The sequence below is a fragment of the Lepidochelys olivacea genome, assembly GCF_965140295.1.
Source record: "Lepidochelys olivacea isolate rLepOli2 genome assembly, chromosome: 6".
NCBI classification, from domain to species: Eukaryota; Metazoa; Chordata; order Testudines; family Cheloniidae; genus Lepidochelys; species Lepidochelys olivacea.
This window is the reverse complement of record NC_140416.1, coordinates 102,819,476-102,837,524: the sequence shown is the minus strand read 5'-3', so window position 1 is coordinate 102,837,524 and position 18,049 is coordinate 102,819,476. Positions and strand designations below refer to the sequence as shown.

General features: G+C 40.4%; 1 protein-coding gene across 2 annotated transcripts in view; it reads right to left on the bottom strand.

Moving 5' to 3' along the window:
• Positions 1–18,049, bottom strand: part of VRK1 (VRK serine/threonine kinase 1) — a 52,649-nt gene that overhangs the window by 32,372 nt on the left and 2,228 nt on the right. For both annotated transcript variants that reach the window (XM_084630180.1, XM_084630179.1), the window contains exons 2-5: positions 12,999–13,160; positions 11,055–11,110; positions 4,252–4,321; positions 3,374–3,461 (exon numbers count right to left, since the gene is read on the bottom strand). In XM_084630180.1, the coding sequence (XP_084486306.1) occupies positions 3,374–3,461; positions 4,252–4,321; positions 11,055–11,110; positions 12,999–13,155 (371 nt within the window). In that variant the 5' untranslated portion in view covers positions 13,156–13,160. The remainder of the gene's footprint in view (positions 1–3,373; positions 3,462–4,251; positions 4,322–11,054; positions 11,111–12,998; positions 13,161–18,049) is intronic.

Below are 18,049 nucleotides of genomic sequence, written 5' to 3'. Positions count from 1 at the left end.
AGTTAATTGTATCCAATTTGCAAATGAATTCCAATTCAACAGTCTCTCACTGGAGTCTGGTTTTGAAGTTTTTTTTTGGTAATATCGCAACTTTCATGTCTGTAATCACGTGACCAGATAGATTGAAGTGTCCTCCGACTGGTTTATGAATGTTATAATTCTTGACATCTGATTTGTGTCCATTTATTCTTTTACGAGGAGACTGTCCAGTTTGACCAATGTACATGGCAGAGGGGCATTGCTGGCACATGATGGCATATATCACATTGGTGGATGTGCAGGTGAACGAGCCTCTGATAGTGTGGCTGATGTTATTAGGCCCTGTGATGGTGTCCCCTGAATAGATATGTGGGCAATCTGTTTCTTCACTTCCGCAGGTGGGCATTGTAGTTGTAAGAATGCTTGATAGAGATCTTGTAGGTGTTTGCCCCTGTCTGAGGGGTTGGAGTAAATGCGGTTGTATCGCAGAGCTTGGCTGCAGACAATGGATTGTGTGGTGTGGTCAGGGTGAAAGCTAGAGGCATGTAAGTAGGAATAGCAGTCAGTAGGTTTCCGGTATAGGGTGGTGTTTATGTGACCATTGTTTATTAGCACTGTAGTGTCCAGGAAGTGGATCTCTTGTGTGGACTGGACCAGGCTGAGGTTGATGGTGGGATGGGAATTGTTGAAATCATGGTGGAATTCCTCAAGGGCTTCTTTTCCATGGGTCCAGATGATGAAGATGTCATCAATATAGCGCAAGTAAGTAGGGGCGTTAGGGGACGAGAGCTGAGGAAGTGTTGTTCTACGTCAGCCATAAAAATGTTGGCATACTGTGGGGCCATGCGGGTACCCATAGCAGTGCCGCTGATTTGAAGGTATACATTGTCCCCAAATGTAAAATAGTTATGGGTAAGGACAAAGTCACAAAGTTCAGCCACCAGGTTAGCTGTGACATTATCGGGGATAGTGTTCTTGACGGTTTGTAGTCCATCTTTGTGTGGAATGTTGGTGTAGGGGGCTTCTACATCCATAGTGGCCAGGATGGTGTTATCAGGAAGATCACCAATGGATTGTAGTTTCCTCAGGAAGTCAGTGGTGTCTCGAAGGTAGCTGGGAGTGCTGGTAGCGTAGGGCCTGCGGAGGGAAGCATTCTTACAACTACAATACCCACCTGCGGAAGTGAAGAAACAGATTGACAGAGCCAGAAGAGTTCCCAGAAGTCACCTACTACAGGACAGGCCTAACAAAGAAAATAACAGAACGACACTAGCAGTCACCTTCAGCCCCCAACTAAAACCTCTCCAACGCATTATTAAGGATCTACAACCTATCCTGAAGGATGACCCAACACTCTCACAAATCTTGGGAGACAGGCCAGTCCTTGCCTACAGACAGCCCCCCAACCTGAAGCAAATACTCACCAGCAACCACATACCACACAACAGAACCATTAACCCAGGAACCTATCCTTGCAACAAAGCCCGTTGCCAACTGTGCCCACATATCTATTCAGGGGACACCATCACAGGGCCTAATAACATCAGCCACACTATCAGAGGCTCGTTCACCTGCACATCCACCAATGTGATATATGCCATCATGTGCCAGCAATGCCCTTCTGCCATGTACATTGGTCAAACTGGACAGTCTCCTCGTAAAAGAATAAATGGACACAAATCAGATGTCAAGAATTATAACATTCATAAACCAGTCGGAGAACACTTCAATCTCTCTGGTCACGCGATTACAGACATGAAAGTTGTGATATTACAAAAAAAACCTTCAAAACCAGACTCCAGTGAGAGACCGTTGAATTGGAATTCATTTGCAAATTGGATACAATTAACTTAGGCTTGAACAGAGACTGGGAGTGGCTAAGTCATTATGCAAGGTAATCTATTCCCCCTTGTTTTTTCCTACCACCCTCCGCCCCCTCCTCAGACGTTCTTGTTAAACCCTGGATTTGTGCTGGAAATGGCCCACCTTCATTATCATACACATTGTAAGGAGAGTGATCACTTTAGATAAGCTATTACCAGCAGGAGAGTGGGGTGGGGGAAGAGAAAACCTTTTGTAGTGGTAAACACCCATTTTTTCACGCTGTGTGTGTAAAAAGATCTTCTATACTTTCCACAGTAGGCATCCAATGAAGTGAGCTGTAGCTCACGAAAGCTTATGCTCAAATAAATTGCTTAGTCTCTAAGGTGCCACAAGTACTCCTTTTCGTTTTGATTCTACAAGTTCCACGCTTAGCATGGATCTCTCTTCCTCTACCACCTTTCCCTGCTGATGTCATATAACCTGCTGGAGTAACCATTACTGTTTTGCCAAAGAGTTAGCCACCCCCATCCCACCTCCATTAGCTCTCAGCTAGGTCCCCATTTGTAATTCCAAAATTTCCAAGACTAAGCTTTCGCTGAAGGGAAGATCACAGATGGAATTTTTTTTTTTTTTGTGCTGGGCGGGGGTTCTGTCCCTGATCACCAGTTCGGGGGGGAGGGGGGTAGATCAATGTATAAGCTGTCCCTTTCTTGTCCATTCATCACAACTGGCATGGATATAGAAGTGGAAAGATAGTCTTCTGCTTAATGGGCCTCCTCTTTTCTCCTTATTTGAGAGGCTCTGTTCTGTAAGCCACATAGAACTGCAATGGCCACATAACCCCTTTAAGATGGTTTCCTGGTTGAACTCTCCCACCTTTTCTTCCAATTCTAATACTGGGATGCTAGGAAGGACAGTCAGAGAGATACAGCAGTTGCTTAGTATATCCCACATCATTATTTCTATGGACTTGATTTGACACCTGTGACTCCACTTTTGGGAAAGGGTATACTTTCAGACAGCTATATTAAATACCCTATGGGTATTGCAGCAGCTGGAAATAGCCAGGACACAAAATCACCCAAGCTATTGCTCCTTCCCACATCCAGAACACCCCCAAAGCTCTGGTGTGGGGGAAAGGGACGGCATACAGAACTGATTCTGTGCTATTACAGACCAGCCATAAATACATGTAAAGTCAGTATATCTCTGAGCTAATGGATTTCTCAATCTCACACGAAACTGTATAAAAACCTAGCCTTGAACTTTTGAAATAAAATAAGAATTCGACTGTCTATACCAGCTCTCAGATTAAATAAAAAGACTCTCTCCCAAGAGTAAACAAACTGAAGTTAAGGCGGCAAAGTATAGTAAAAAAGTGCATTTCCTTCTTTATATATGTGAATTAAAAGACTAATTCTGCACATATGTTCAGGAGAATTAAAACAAAAATTCAGCTCATAATGGTCAAGGATTTATAAATTAAGAGCTGGACTCTGAGATGGATATAAAAGAAGTAGTGGTTGTGGGTGGGAAAATATTAATATGTCTTAAACAAGTTGTATTTTACCTGTTTCCATTTTTTTGATGCAAGCCAGAGCCCCAGTACTTCGGTACACCTAGGTACTTCAGTTTATGGGAACTAGTCCATTTCTGAACTAAAAATATAAATAAAAACAAGGTTTTGAGTTTGTCCTGCAGGAGTCTTGTGGAAAAGATTACTTATAAATCATTTAAAATTTATGCATGAAAGATCTGATCATTATCTGATAGTGAGAAACCATGAACCAAGTATACCAGACAACAAGTAGGCTCTTCTATCTATGGCTAAATCTGATAATGAAATATATCCTAACATGAACAGTTATTTGATAAAGGAGATCCAACTGTAATGAATCCTGATACTAATACTACTGATAGAAAACTACCTACCAAAAAAATGTAACTGCAAGACTACATTTTAATACAGCAGATTCAGTTTTTTTCCAAATAATGCATCAACTATATTTAATTTATTTCAAATTACTAATTTTTCTTCTAATCTCATTAAAATCTTGTTTGGCTTTAAACACTAAGAAAATCCTATTTGTTCCGGTGACATTACAGGCTGAGCCCTCAAAGGTTTATGACCTTAGGTGTGAGAAAGGACAAGAGAAATGGTTCTACTTCAGTGACTCTTGTTTATAAACAATTAGCTTCAGTAACTATCCATTTAGAAAAAAAAATTGTGTCATTGTAAAAAGAAACTTATGATTAAGGAATACAATTAAGAAATGTAAATGAACATAAGGTGGTCATTTTTAAAAAACTGATCTAAACAGACTTGATGAGCCAACCAACACATTTAACATTAAAGGCTACCACTTAGCCTTTATTTTATTAAAAACTCAACAAATTATTATTTATAAGGAAACATGGTCTTTTAGTTCATTTTGATAGACTGCTTACTTTGCTCTGGTTTAGCAGCTCGCATGTAGAACTTTAATTCAGTAAAAAGAGGTCCATTCTGGCTGGGTTCCTTTAAAACAGTAATTTAAAATTAGTTAGCTTTAGCTGCCGTTTTTTAGCTATCAAGAAGTATAGCTCTTAAAATCCATATAAGCTGATATACACCCACATAACAAGCATATCACTCTTTACCACCCAACTCTGGACAGTTTAATACTTCAAAAAGAATTCATTCCCTCTGTACTAAAAATGGCTTTAAGTCCAGAGACTGTTTAGAAAGTACTTAGTGTTAGGAGTATCAGGAAAGTATCCCTCCACCACAGCCAATACCGATTAAAGAATAAGTTAACGGAAAATATGATGAACTGTTTACAGCAATGCTTTAGCAGGCATTATTAAATACACTTCTGTCATCATCTTTAGGTTCTCTGAATTAAGGGTATTGTATTATGAACCCCAACGTTACAACAGATTGTCCTCTTAATAAAAATCTCAACTCTTGAAATGGTTGGACTGAAAAGTATACAGAACTGATCTCTAAATATTCTTGCTTAGAGTATATCCCCCTTAGAAGTCTTGAAGCCCTGGGTTATTACAATTGTATGTCCTTACAAGATAATGCCTGTTAGTATTAGCTCTTCCTATTGAATAAGATATTTAGGGTATGTCCATCCTGCCATCTGGCGGTGTGACAGCAACACATGTAAGCCTACCCAAACTAGCTCACAAAAACAGCAGTGTAGCCATGGTGGCATAGACAGCGGCACAAGCTAGCCACCCAAGTACAATCCCCTCCAGGATCCTGGGAATAAACTTGGGTGGCTAGCCCATGCTGCTGCAACTACACTGCAATTTTTAACAAGCTAGCTCAAACACATGTAGCTCAGGTATGCCTACATGTAATGTGTTTTACCCTTAAATTATGATACTTCAAAAAGTCTTCTAGTCTAGCCCCCTGCACTGAGGCAGGACCAAGCAGACCTAGACCATCTGGGATGGGTATTTGTTCAACCTGTTCTTAAAACCTCCAATATTGGGGATTCCCCAGCATCCCTTGGAAGCCTATTCCAGATCTTAACTAACCTTATAGTTAGAAAATTTTTCTTAATATCTAACCCAAATCTAACTTACTGCAAATTATGCCCATTACTTCTTGTCCTTTTTTCAGCAGACATGGAGAGCAATTGATCAGAGTCCTCTTTATAATAGCCCTTACTATATTTGAAGACTGTTACTGGGTCCCCAACCCCAATCTTCTTTTCTCAAGACTAAATATGCTTACATTTTTTTTTTTTTTTTTATAACCTTTCCTCATAAGTCAGGTTTTCTAAACCTTTTATTTTTGTTGCTCTCCTCCAGACTCTCTCCAACTGCCTACATCTTTCTGAAAGTCTGGCACCCAGAATTGGAGACAATACTCCAACTGAGGCCTCACCCAGTGCCAAGTACTGCACGATAATTACCTCCCACTCTTACACACAACACTCTTGTTAATACACTCCAGATTATATTAGGCTTTTTCACATTGACAACTCATTCCATTTGTGATCTACTATAACCCCCAGATCCTTCTCAGCAGTACAACTATCCAGCAAGTTATTCCCCATCTTGCAGTTGTGCATTTGACTTTTCCTTCCTAAATGTAGTATTTTGTCCTTATCTTTATTGAACTTTACCTTGTTGAATTCAGATCAATTCTCCAATTCGTCAGTGTCATTTTAAATTCTAATCCTGTCCTCCGAAGTGCTTGCAGCCCCTCCCAGTTTGGTGTCACCCACAGATTTTTAAGCACATTCTCCACTCCATTATCCAAGTCATTAATGAAAATACTGACTTGTACTCAACCCAAGATGGGCCCTTATGGGTCCCCACTAGATACGCCTTGAGATGCTTACAAAAGGATTAATAATTTATTCCGGTATCTATTCAGGTACTGAAGTTAGGCTGATTGGTCTACAATTTCCCAGTTCCTCTTTGTTTCCCCTTTTTAAAGATAGATACTATGTTTGCTCTTCTCCAGTCCTCCAGGACCTCACCCATCTTCCACGAGTGCTTCAAGATAATTGCTAACAATTTTGAGATTGCTTCTGTTAGCTCCTTAAGTACCCTAGGATGAATTTCATCAGATCCTTAATTTGCAACTATTTATTGATTTAGAGCTCTGTTAAGATCGTCATTATGTGAAGAATGGGACAGGATTAGTCCTGTTCCCAAGTCCTAATACTCCTGCACTTTCAGGGTTTCTCAAATGGTCCTTAACTCAGTTCCTCCAGTAGTACTGCCTTGGTTTACAGTAGAGCCAAAGCAGTAGTGCTATGGGTAACTTTTCAAGTACTGATACCCAGGCTAGCAGATGACTGCGGAACTTTTAAAGAGCAATGACAGCTGAGCCAAGTAATCCACTACTGAGAACTTTTGCACTCATCCAGTCTTCTTTACATCATGCTCATTATAACCAACAGAACAGTGACATGCAAATTTGCTGTAGAAAAAGAGTGGTGATTGGTTGAGTTATCTAGGATATCGCAGCAGCCCCAGTCACCTGAGCTGCTGACCTGACCACATATTTGCCTATATAATCATAACTATTAAATACAATAATTAAGCTTAATTATAACAATTTCTTCAAATATAGCCTATGTACAAGATTTCAATTAACTGCAACTATATAGGAAGCTTGAAGAGAGTCTTATTCTGTTACTAAGATCATTTGGAACAAAAAAGGCTGACTGATGCTAAATTCTTTAAAAGCACACATTTTAAAATTCATTTTAACCCAAACTAACAGATTTACCTATAAGTTCTCAGAAAATATATTCTGTACAGAGAAAGTGCCATGAATTTGCAAAGCATACACTGTGTTTTGTCATAACAGAGGTTGCTTCATGCTTTAAGTGTAAAGCAGAACTCAGCCTTAACTATGGAGCTGCGTCCATAATAAAGTTAATTCTAAACAAGTAGTCTCCAATCTTTTTACGCACAAGATCACTTTTTTAATTTAAGTGCAACCCAGGATCTACCCCGCCCCTTCCCCGAAGCCCTGCCCCGCTCACTCCATCCCCCCACTCCCTCTGTCGCCCGCTCTCCCCCACCTTCTCTCACTTTCATCGGGCTGTGGCTGAGTGTTTCAGAGTGTGGGAGAGGGCTCTGGGCTGAGCCTGGGGCAGGGGTGTAGGAGGGGGTAAGAGGTGCAAACTCTGGGAGGGAGTTTGGGTGCACGAGGGGGCTCCAGGCTGGAGCAGTGTGTTGGGGTGCAAGAGGGGGCTCGGGGCTGGGGCAGAGCATTGGGGTACAGAAGGGGGTGTGCGGTGCGGGCTCTGGGAGGGAGTTTGGGTGCAGGAGCGGGCTATGGGCTGGGGCAGAGTGTTGGGGTGCAGGAGGGAGTACAGGGTGCTAACTCCAGTAGGGGGCTGAGGGCTGGGGCCTGGGACAGGGTTCAGGGTGCAGAAGGGGGTATGGGGTGCTGGCTCCGGGAGGTGACTCAGGGCTGGAGTGCGGGCTCCCACCGGGCAGCACTTACCTCGGGCCGTGCTTGCAGGCAGTGGAGCTGCTTGCAAGCAGCTCCCTGCCTGCCCCGGCCCCACGCCACTCCCAAAAGCGGCCAGCATGCCCTTATGGCCCCGGGAAGGGGCAGGGACGTGGCTCTGCACACTGCTCCTGCCTGCAAGCACTGTCCCCACTGCTCCCATTGGCCACAGTTCCCCATTCCCAGCCAATGGGAGCTGCAGGGTGGTGCTTGCAGGCAGGAGCAGGGCATGGAGACACACATCTCCCTCCACTCCCAGGGCCGCAGGGGCATGCTGGCCGCTTCTGGGAGTGGCGTGGGGCAGGGAGTCTGCTTTAGCCCCGCTAAAGTGCCGCCAGATCACAATCGACTGTAAGAGGCTCCAGGATCAACTACTTGATCGCGATCTACTGGTTGATGACCAGTATTCTAAACACAGATGAAAGCACATGATGTATTATAATAACGATGTTCAATACCACAGTGATTGGCACCTTATAAAATACTTAGATTTCAAACCTGACATACTCTAGAAGTTCATGCCCAAGCTTTAAGAAACTGAAACTAAAATGTGACTAGAGGAAATACCACTCTCCTCCATTACACTATATATGTCAAAACTCAAGACATATCTGCCACTCTTTTCTTTCATTAATTCTTCAAATATTGTTAAAATTGTCCCATCTAGAAAAGATAAGAAATGTCATTAAATAAACTTTGCACCCACATTTGCCCAGAGGCATCTGAAAGTTCATACATTAAGAAGCATTTCTTCATTCGGAAAAAATTGTGAAAAACTTTACAATTATTCATTTTATACTGATTAGATACCAAAACCATAAGAACTCTATGCCAGAAGACTAAGCCAATTTCTATCCTGCTTTAATAGTCTAACAATTTGAAGAACATTGCTGGATGAACAAACATTTTGTTTAACTATTGAACATTAATAATCCTTCACCTATTAACCTCTTTATCTCTGCTGTGAGTTAACTTGGCTCTCAGAGCATCAAAAACAGACCCTTATTAGAAGTTGCATCCAGTTGAGAGGGGAAGCAACAAGTCATGGGTCATTCACTTAGGTATAACAAATATCTGTTGAAGAGGAAGTCAAAATGCATGGACTGGGAGAGCAGAAAGAAGAGCACTAACTGCTTAACAAGTAGAGAAGAAAACAGCAGTACAAAAACTGGCATGCAAAGCACTTCATACTGGTGCAAAGACATCCTGAATACATAGACAGGAATAAAAGATGAATTAACTTTCAGGGAGCTTAGCAATAGAGGTACTACAAAATGCAGTAAAAAGGCAATTCCATTATTACAGAACGACAAAAATCTGTTACAATACCTTCTATTTCTTATGTAAAAGGTCACTTCACAGCAAATGATCATTTCCAACAACAGGCTCACCACCAATTGTCAAAAAAACAAGTATATTTTATAGTTCATATGATGTGAAACTGTCAGTTTCCAAAGTGATACACTGAGCAGACTGTTTTATTCTAAATTAATTGGATCTTTAAACTGGAATAAAAATCTACTATAACATTTATATTTTTCACAGAGGACCAACTATTAGTGCAGTAGATTTCACTGCTGCTGAACAAATGAGCAGATAGAGGAAAAAGCATGATATAAACCTTCATGCTTCAGAGCTAGACTCAGGAACAAAAGTCCATACTAACAAGTTATTGAAAAATTTTCCACTAAAAGGTCATGCACCTTTCTCTGAAGCATCTGGTCCTGGCCATTGCTATGGACAAGATATTTTACCAAATGGGCCACTGGTCTGATCTAGTATGTCCATTACTATGTTCCCAATTTCTCAAGTAGTTCCTGGAGCTACTTTTTAAAGTCAGTACCCAAATTAGGGGCCACATTCAAAGTAATCAAATGTAACCTACATATCAACAAGGTTGGGAAAAGAACATGTTAAACTGGAAAAAATTTAAAATGCAATACATATTACAAAGTCTGGCCAATAGTTGCATGAATTTATTATCATTAACTAATATATAGCCTATTTTCTCTAGTGCAAGCAATTAAAACAAATGTAATTAAATGTATACTTTTTCTTTTACCTTCCCATCGCTAGGTAAAAAACTAAGTGGCAACAATTTCCTGATTCAACAAAGCTTAGATGTACACTTAAACTTCAGTATTTAAACTAAGGTGTTTTGTTGTTACATGCTCATACTAGGCTCAGTTCTCCTATGTCTGAGTTTCATCGTGGCATAGGGCAGGGACCCATAGGGGAGTCAGTTAAAGCTCTGATTCAGCATCAGTTCTGCCCTAACATTAGTTGGTGCAGGCAGGGGGCTACTCTAATTCACACCCACCATAAAATTCCTAAAGGACTTTACACTAGTGGATAATTGGTGTAGAAAAGCTGTGCTCTGCCATGTCCCTGGCCTTCACCCAGTCTACTCCTGCCACCAGGAGGAGGAAGAGGCTAACTGGCACAGGAACTGCCTATATCAGTCTTACACCAGAAGGAAGTTCTCCAATAGCCATTTACAGACATTTAATCCAGTTTGTGCTGCCTGAGTGGTGTAAAGTAACAACTGTGCTGCATGATCTGAGTCACTGCATCAACTACCAACTTTATGCTGGTGACTCTCAGATCTGCCTTTCCACTTCTGATCTGTCGCCTTTCATCTAGGCTCATGTCTCAGCCTCTCTTGATGTCTTGCCATTAACTTAAATTTAACATGGCCAAAACTAAATTTCTGATCTTCCCTCTGCAATACTCATTTCTCCCTCCTTTCTGTCGCTTTTAATAACACCATCGTTCTGAGTGTCATTCAGAACCATAACCTCCAGGTCATTTTCAATTCCTTCTCATCAACTGCCCCATACACCCAGGCTGTGTTCAGATCTTATCATTCCTTCCTATCCAATATTTTCAATTCCAACTTTTCTGTCCAGACAGCCAAAACTCTAGTTCAGATTCTGACATCTCTTGTCTTGTTACAGAAACCTAGCCTTCTCTAGTCTCCCTACAGCACAAATGTGATTGTTTCTCTTTTCCTCTCTTCATATATCGCTTTGTGTGTCTGGCATGCAAACTGTTTGGGACAAGGATCGTGTCTTACATGTTTGTACAGTACCTAGCAAAATGGGGTCTTGAGCCACATTGGGGCTTTTAGGTATTATCACAATTATTATTTAATGTACATTAATGAAGCTCGCACTATATGTCTTAATTCTAGCTGAGGGGATGTTCAACGTTGTACATGCTATATGAGAGAAGTCATTTGATATCTTGAGATAAACAGATTCAAAATTTCTCTTACCACTTTTATAACGTAGGGTGCATCGCTGCCAACCGATTTTGAAGAATTAACATCAGCTGTTAAAATATGAAGCATTTATCAGTAGAATGAGAGGCAACTATTGTAAAACACATACAGCTACTACTTGTTATGTCACTTGGTTAGCTACTCTACAAAGTAATTAAATATTAACATGAATATAACGTTCAGTAGCTTGGTGGCAGAATTATGCAGAAAACCAAGTTAAATTTCCAGTCTTGATTTCTCCGAATGGGGCCACTTACTAAATGATAAAAGAGTCCCCCACCCTCTTGCCATTCAACAGTACCTTCTCAAGTGACTTAAAGAGAAGGCCTAATTTACAACATGGCTTACACACAGGAGGCCATCATTTACCTTTTTACGAAGATACCATATATATCCAAAAAATATTTTTCTATCTTTCAGCTCTCAGCTTGTCTGACTGCCATTTTAGAAACTCCACAGGAGATGTGTTAATGGGGGATTCCATGGCAGGCAGTTTTAAAATACCAGATACTCAGAGAGCCAGGGCATACATCTGTACCAGTGGGAGAAGGCACTTAAGCACTCTCTGAGCGGGAACAAGGTTAGTCGTTCCTGAAAAGGTAACTACTAAAATGCACAGGTGCATAACATGAGCAGAGTTCCACCTCCGGTGGGGTTACAAGTTGAATGGGCAAAAACATGAAGGAGTGGAGGCCTACCATGGCAAGGCTAGAAACCCCACTGGTAGCTACCTTCTTTCAGTACAATGCTTAATCCCCTCCTACTGTTGCTAGCTCATTTTAAGAGCACTAAGGCTTACCAAATGATTTTGTAATCAATAAGTGACTGCATGCCACAGAATTCAACGCAATCATGCCACAGATTGGGAGGAGAGGGAGGACATCTTGTCACACAGTTTGGATGAAGGCACCACATAGTCAAAAGGGCTCTTAGCTAGAATGTTCATCTAAAGTTCCATCCCCTCAACATTGGTGTGTAGAATGATAGCTATGATAGGACCACCTTCACACTGCCCATTTATTCAGATCACAGATACATTTAAGGATTAGGTGCCGTATTAAAGAAAAAATGCACTATTTTTCACACGTTTTCTCACACTCAATAGATAGTACTACAAAATGAAATGATATCCTGACAATGAAATTCTTGGACTTGATAGATATTGCAAGGAATTAGTTATATAATATCGAGCACTTGACTATGTCAGTTCAAATGCAACCCAGCAGAGACGATATGGAGAGCTGTCATCTGATCAGCATCCTATATCAAATGAGTCAATAGTCTCAGTTTAGAATTTAGGTGCCGAGTATCCTCATGACAAATAATACCATCAGAACAGAGACCAAAGATCAAATTAGCATGGAGACTGAGCTATCCTCTCACCTCTACAGGTAGGTCCTCCAAAGTCAGAGTTGAAATACCATGGCAAGGCAATGTGGGGATGATGCCTGAAGTGCTGGTGGGCACACCAACAATCTGGCATCTCTCACAAGTACTAAATTTAAATTAAAAGTGCATGAATGACCTTTAAGATGATAAACTAATTAAATATGAGAAAGGGGGAATTATGAAATCTGTCTACAAACATTTGAGGGCTATTATAAAGATGATGGATGATTTATATGGGAATAAAGAATGTCACTTCAGCTAAGAAAAAATATGATCGGTCATATGACGTAGTTGGGGTTAGAGTAAGAACCAGGAGGGGCTTCCAAATACAGCGTATTGAGGACTGCATCTTAAATGCCTTTAATAACTATTTTCTACCTACACTTCTCAATTCTTCAAGAAAGAAAAATACTAAACAGCAGCTCTAACCAAACTGTTGTTAATTGGAAGACAACAGGACGACCCCCAATTTATTTATTGGGGGGCGGGGAAGGACAGACACTTCAAGACTCATTTAAAAAAGTTGTAGTTTGGGTCACACAAACTTACCAAGATATAGGCATCCAAAGCCACCTTGCCCTATAGGCATGCCTAATTTCCACTCTTTTTTTGATGTGTCTGTTAACACCTCTCCAGGAGCAAACTCTTCCGCAAGCTTCCTCTTCACAGGACCTCTTTTTCCAGATGTCTTCTTTATATATGGCATTTTCACTATAAGAAGTAAATGCCAGGGTTATAAACTGAGCAGATTTTCTTTCACATCCTTATTCTACTCCATATGCCAGTTTTTATGCTTTCTTTCGCTCATGACAGACTTCTACACAGCAACCATGGGTTGTTTAAATTGCCAAATTGTTACTACAAAAATACTTTGTAAGAAATTTGCAAGGTAATCCTGTTGGCATGAATCCTAGGTGAAAAGCAATACATATTTCTTCAGGGATCAAAAAAAAAACAAAAACTTCTCAGCTGATTATAAGAAAAATCTGATAAAAAGCAAAAAAGGAAGCTTCAGAACAAAAGATTTTGTATTAGAAGGCTTTGCATAATTTAATACATACTGGAGAATTACAGAATCTATTCCATTTGATAATTAATTATGATCTGACAATATGAAAAATATATTTAGCTGTGATACAATAAGCTTTATCAAGCCTGTTAAATTTACAAATGTTTCATATAGTCTATGTCTTTAAAAACTGGAGTCCTGAAGCTAGATATATCTGAAAAAGAACTCTCAACTTTCTCTTTAATCATGTTTGCAGTAGTTAAATTTGTGATTGGCATGATGCCACAAAAAGATCAAACACCTATCAGAACCGTTCAAGTAGTCATAGAATGTTCTCCCACAAATCTGTATGTAACACAAATGCAACAGTGGATTTACTGTATCCCAGGACAGCATTTAAAATAATCCAGAAACCGCAACAGCACAATAAATAACCTCCTGTTTCAAGGTGCTGAATATAAATCTTATTTCTGCCTCTTGACCTTCAAATTCCAGCTTGCAAAGAGAACACTTTGAAACTAATAACTTAATGGCTTCATCACAGTCAAATAAATATGTCACCCTCCAGAATGACTTGAGATCTTCACTAGATAATAAGCCCCTTTGGGTTCGCCAACACAGGGACAGGAACCAAATTTTCACTGAATCAATTCTTTCTATCTAGATTGTTTGGGCATGATATGTCAGGGAATGCATATACATCTTTCATGTGAAAGGCCTTCTTAATTTGTTTTACATAGAACTTGAGCTTTGTCTCTTCCCTAAGAAAAAGAAAACCATATAACCATACACAGAACTTACTTTTATAAAAGTACAGTTAGCCTTGAGTCTTCTAATCCTAACAATGCTCAATCTGGGAGGTTCCTGAACAGCAGAATAATTATTTTTATTTCTTCTATGTAATCACAGTTCCTGACTATTCCCATGATGTAGGAGCCATATACTGTTTGCCAGGAAGTGGAAAGTGACACCTTTGAAGATGATCAGCAAATGGGGAGAAACTGCGACCTATTGCCCTTCTCCAGGACTCATCTGGTGGGCCTCTGCAAATGGATACTGATCGCCATTCAAACTAGGCACCGCTGAATTAAAAGGGATGCCAGAGCTACTGCTCACTTCCGTATTTTTATGGGAGGAGATGGAGAAAAGGACTAAAGAGGTCCCTAATATGCACTAAAGCTAGGACAATACGCCACTGAGTGGAAAAGCTTGTAAGTGGGAACTCAGCAAGACCAGAGAAAGGCAAACACACAGTGAAGATTACAAAGAAGGAGCAGTGAGAGGGTGGGGGAAGCAAGGCTTGAAACAATTGCTTGAATTGGCCGGTTTCTGCTCCCTTCTGCCCCACCCCTCTGCAGTTTCCTCTCTGGCTCCCCAGTGCCCCCCTTTTCCTTGTATTTTCCTTTCTTGGTCTTGCTGAACTTCTGTTCCCTACTTATCAGCTTCCCCTCCTAGCTGCTATCCACTTTTGGGACCCTCTCCAGCTCCCTCTATCTGAGAGATAGAGGGCCTTACAACTTTTTAGCAGCAGCCGCAATCACTGCGCTCCATCCCCGCAGCTCCCTGGTCTGAATAGCCACTGCTTTTCCCCCAAGCAGCCCCCTGCCATGCCAGAGTCTGCAACACTCTCCTGGAAGACATGACAACAGGTATCATGTTCCCACCAGCTGCAGCACCACTTCCTGGCAAATGAGATGTGCCCCCTATCTAATAAGTCTGAAGCCAGGGAATGCGTCACCTGAATGAAAAATAAAATGCTTTCATTCCCCACCCACCCCCAAAGTAAAAGAAATAATATGTTGTTCCTCTCTTCAAGAGCCTCCTAAATGTGCAAAGTTTCATAAGATGGTAGAACTACACTTGAATACTCATAGCAGATGTAGGCACACCAGCAGCAGAACAAATATGAAATCACCACCTCAAGAGAAAGGTACCTTTAAAATTTCTAAAATACTATTACCCACACCGATCACATCTGAACCTTCCAGTATCCAAAACGCAAAAAGATTTATTTTAACTCTGAATTGCTTTCCAATATTTCTAGCTATTACTGTAAGATAAAAATTTCTTTTTATATATATAAAATCCAGACACAGCTTTGAGACACTTCATCTAAATTTATGAAACAAAGTTTACCCATAATTTGCACTTGGTCCCCTTGAAATGTTTCTCTTCACACTTCAGGTTTTTCTTAATGAGATACAATAGCATCAGGTTCAGGTTAAAGTTTTTCCTCCATTTATAACTGCGGAGAAATCTGACTTGTGTGGTTTGTACAAATTCAAATGTTCCTTGAACTAGCCTGGCTAGCTTGAGTGAGTCAGTGAGCGAGAGAGAGGTCCACAGATACCAGGAACTACTGCTTCTTCCCCACAACTATATATCTGACTTCAGAAAATGCTATACTGACCTGTGCTGCCACATCATCTCCTGGGATTATTCTTTGTAAAATGCTATCAACCAGAGACAAGACTTGAACTGTTTATATTCAACATATATATTAGTTTTATTAATGAAGCGTTATGGATATACTTCACCCTGGTAACCTCACCATTAGATCTGCTGCTGACAAACCTGTTTACAGGGAACAAACCAGCTCATTTCAACAAACTCCACAAGAGGGGTTAGTGAAGCGTGCTCCCCCCTCCCACAGTTTTCTTTATCCAACATGGTCAAAAGTTACACTCCTGCAGACACTCAGTCAATAAATGAATTAATTATGACATACCCTTAACCATAAAAGTGAAAGCTCAGAATGGGCAGAGGTTTGACTGTTCCCAGCTGAGAATCCTGCCCTTAACAAATACACTAGATACACATACATGGTTTCTTGACTGTCTACATTATACCCATCTGTTAGGATGGCATTGTGCCACAAGTTGGTCAAGCTATCACTAGGCCATAGCTGCTAAGCAATTATAGTTTTAAAAGGGCAGCATGCTCAAGGCTAAGCATTCTTTTGCAGAAAACCTGTCCTCTGGAAGTACTGAAGCTCTGGCTCCCCATGCTTTCACATTTGAGATCATATGTTCAGATATGTACCTTCTCAGAAGCCACACAGTATAAGAACAGGAAGATTTTGGGATTGGAAGCAGTTGTAGCAGCCCACAAGAAACACATTTTTAAGACAATGAAATTTGAAGAGAAGGTAAACAGCAAAAAAAAGGAAGGAAAAGGCAACCTTTTATTGCTACTTTTGTTACTGTACATAATTTGCCACCCAAAGATTGAATGATCTGTTAAACCTTGTAGACCACTACCTTTTAATTTAGATATATGACTAGACTATTACCCTCTCCATATTCGGAGGATGTCCCTTGTTTCAAAGCACCTACTTCTCACTGGGATACTACTAACCACCAGCTAATATTTTCATATTAAAAAATAAACATTCATTCCATCTGATCTTAAAATGCTTTACAAAATGATACACAAAAATCATTCATCTCTAGGAAGGAATGCTGCAGCTATTTTACAATATAGTACCAACAGAATTTATAGGGCAGGAAGTTAAGATTATAACAAAATGAAAGTGATGGGGGAGTGTTTAGATATAATCAAATACAATTTACTCAGATTAGAAGTTTGCCAGAATACCAGCACTAACAGTATTCCTCTTGCACAATACATACTAAGGACAGAACATCAGTTTTATCTCTCATCCAAAAAGCACAATACCCACTAACACCACACTTGGGCATACATTTAGTACAGCTTTAGAAGACTTCAAATTACCTACATCGTAGCTTTTTTTATAGTTTCTGAACTCTCCCATCAGGGGGGATGGTCCCAGAGCCTGGGCCCAAACATCTATACAGCAATTTTTAGCCTTACAGATTGAGCCCAGTGAGCCCGAGCCAGCCACAGCTGCGCCACGGGCCTTTTATTCTAGCGTAGACATACCTTTTGAGAGGAGAGATGGTCTATCGCCTGGAGATGCTAGAGTCTCTCTCCCTCTCCATCATAAGTCATTGCAACTTCATCATTGTGTGTGTGTTACCACTCCCCACTTCACCCCAATCAGTAAATGGAAATATTTTCTATCTCACAGTATTGTGAAGCTTAATTGAATTAGTGCTCACAAACTGGTTTGAAATCCTTGAATGTAGGGTGCTATGTAGATGTCAAATAATATACTCTCTCTTAAGTACTGAAAAGATTTGACCCTGCTTACTGACAGGAACATATTTTTAAGGCGCATGGTTGCACCACTTTATAGGGCTGTTTACTCAGAATTTGCATAGACTGAATAGTTTAGATTTTGCTCCTAACAAATAGAAAAATTACAACAGAAGTAGAGGTTTATTTGTCTGAACTCTTCTCCAAAACCTCTTTAGTGAGTACAAGGTGACTGTCTGTTTCTCCACATGCTATGCTTGAGGTATGCACACAATTTAGCAATTCAGTCTCCCCATCAGCGATCTTTATAAATGCAATCTGAAATAGTATTCTGGTTACTGCTGTTGTACTCTTAAATAAGCTTGAGTAGACATTTCCCAGTTTGTTTTTTCTTCCATTCTCAATAAAAGTCACATGAATATAAATCAAATTCATTTTAAGGAAGTATTTCTGAATGGGGCCATTCAGAATG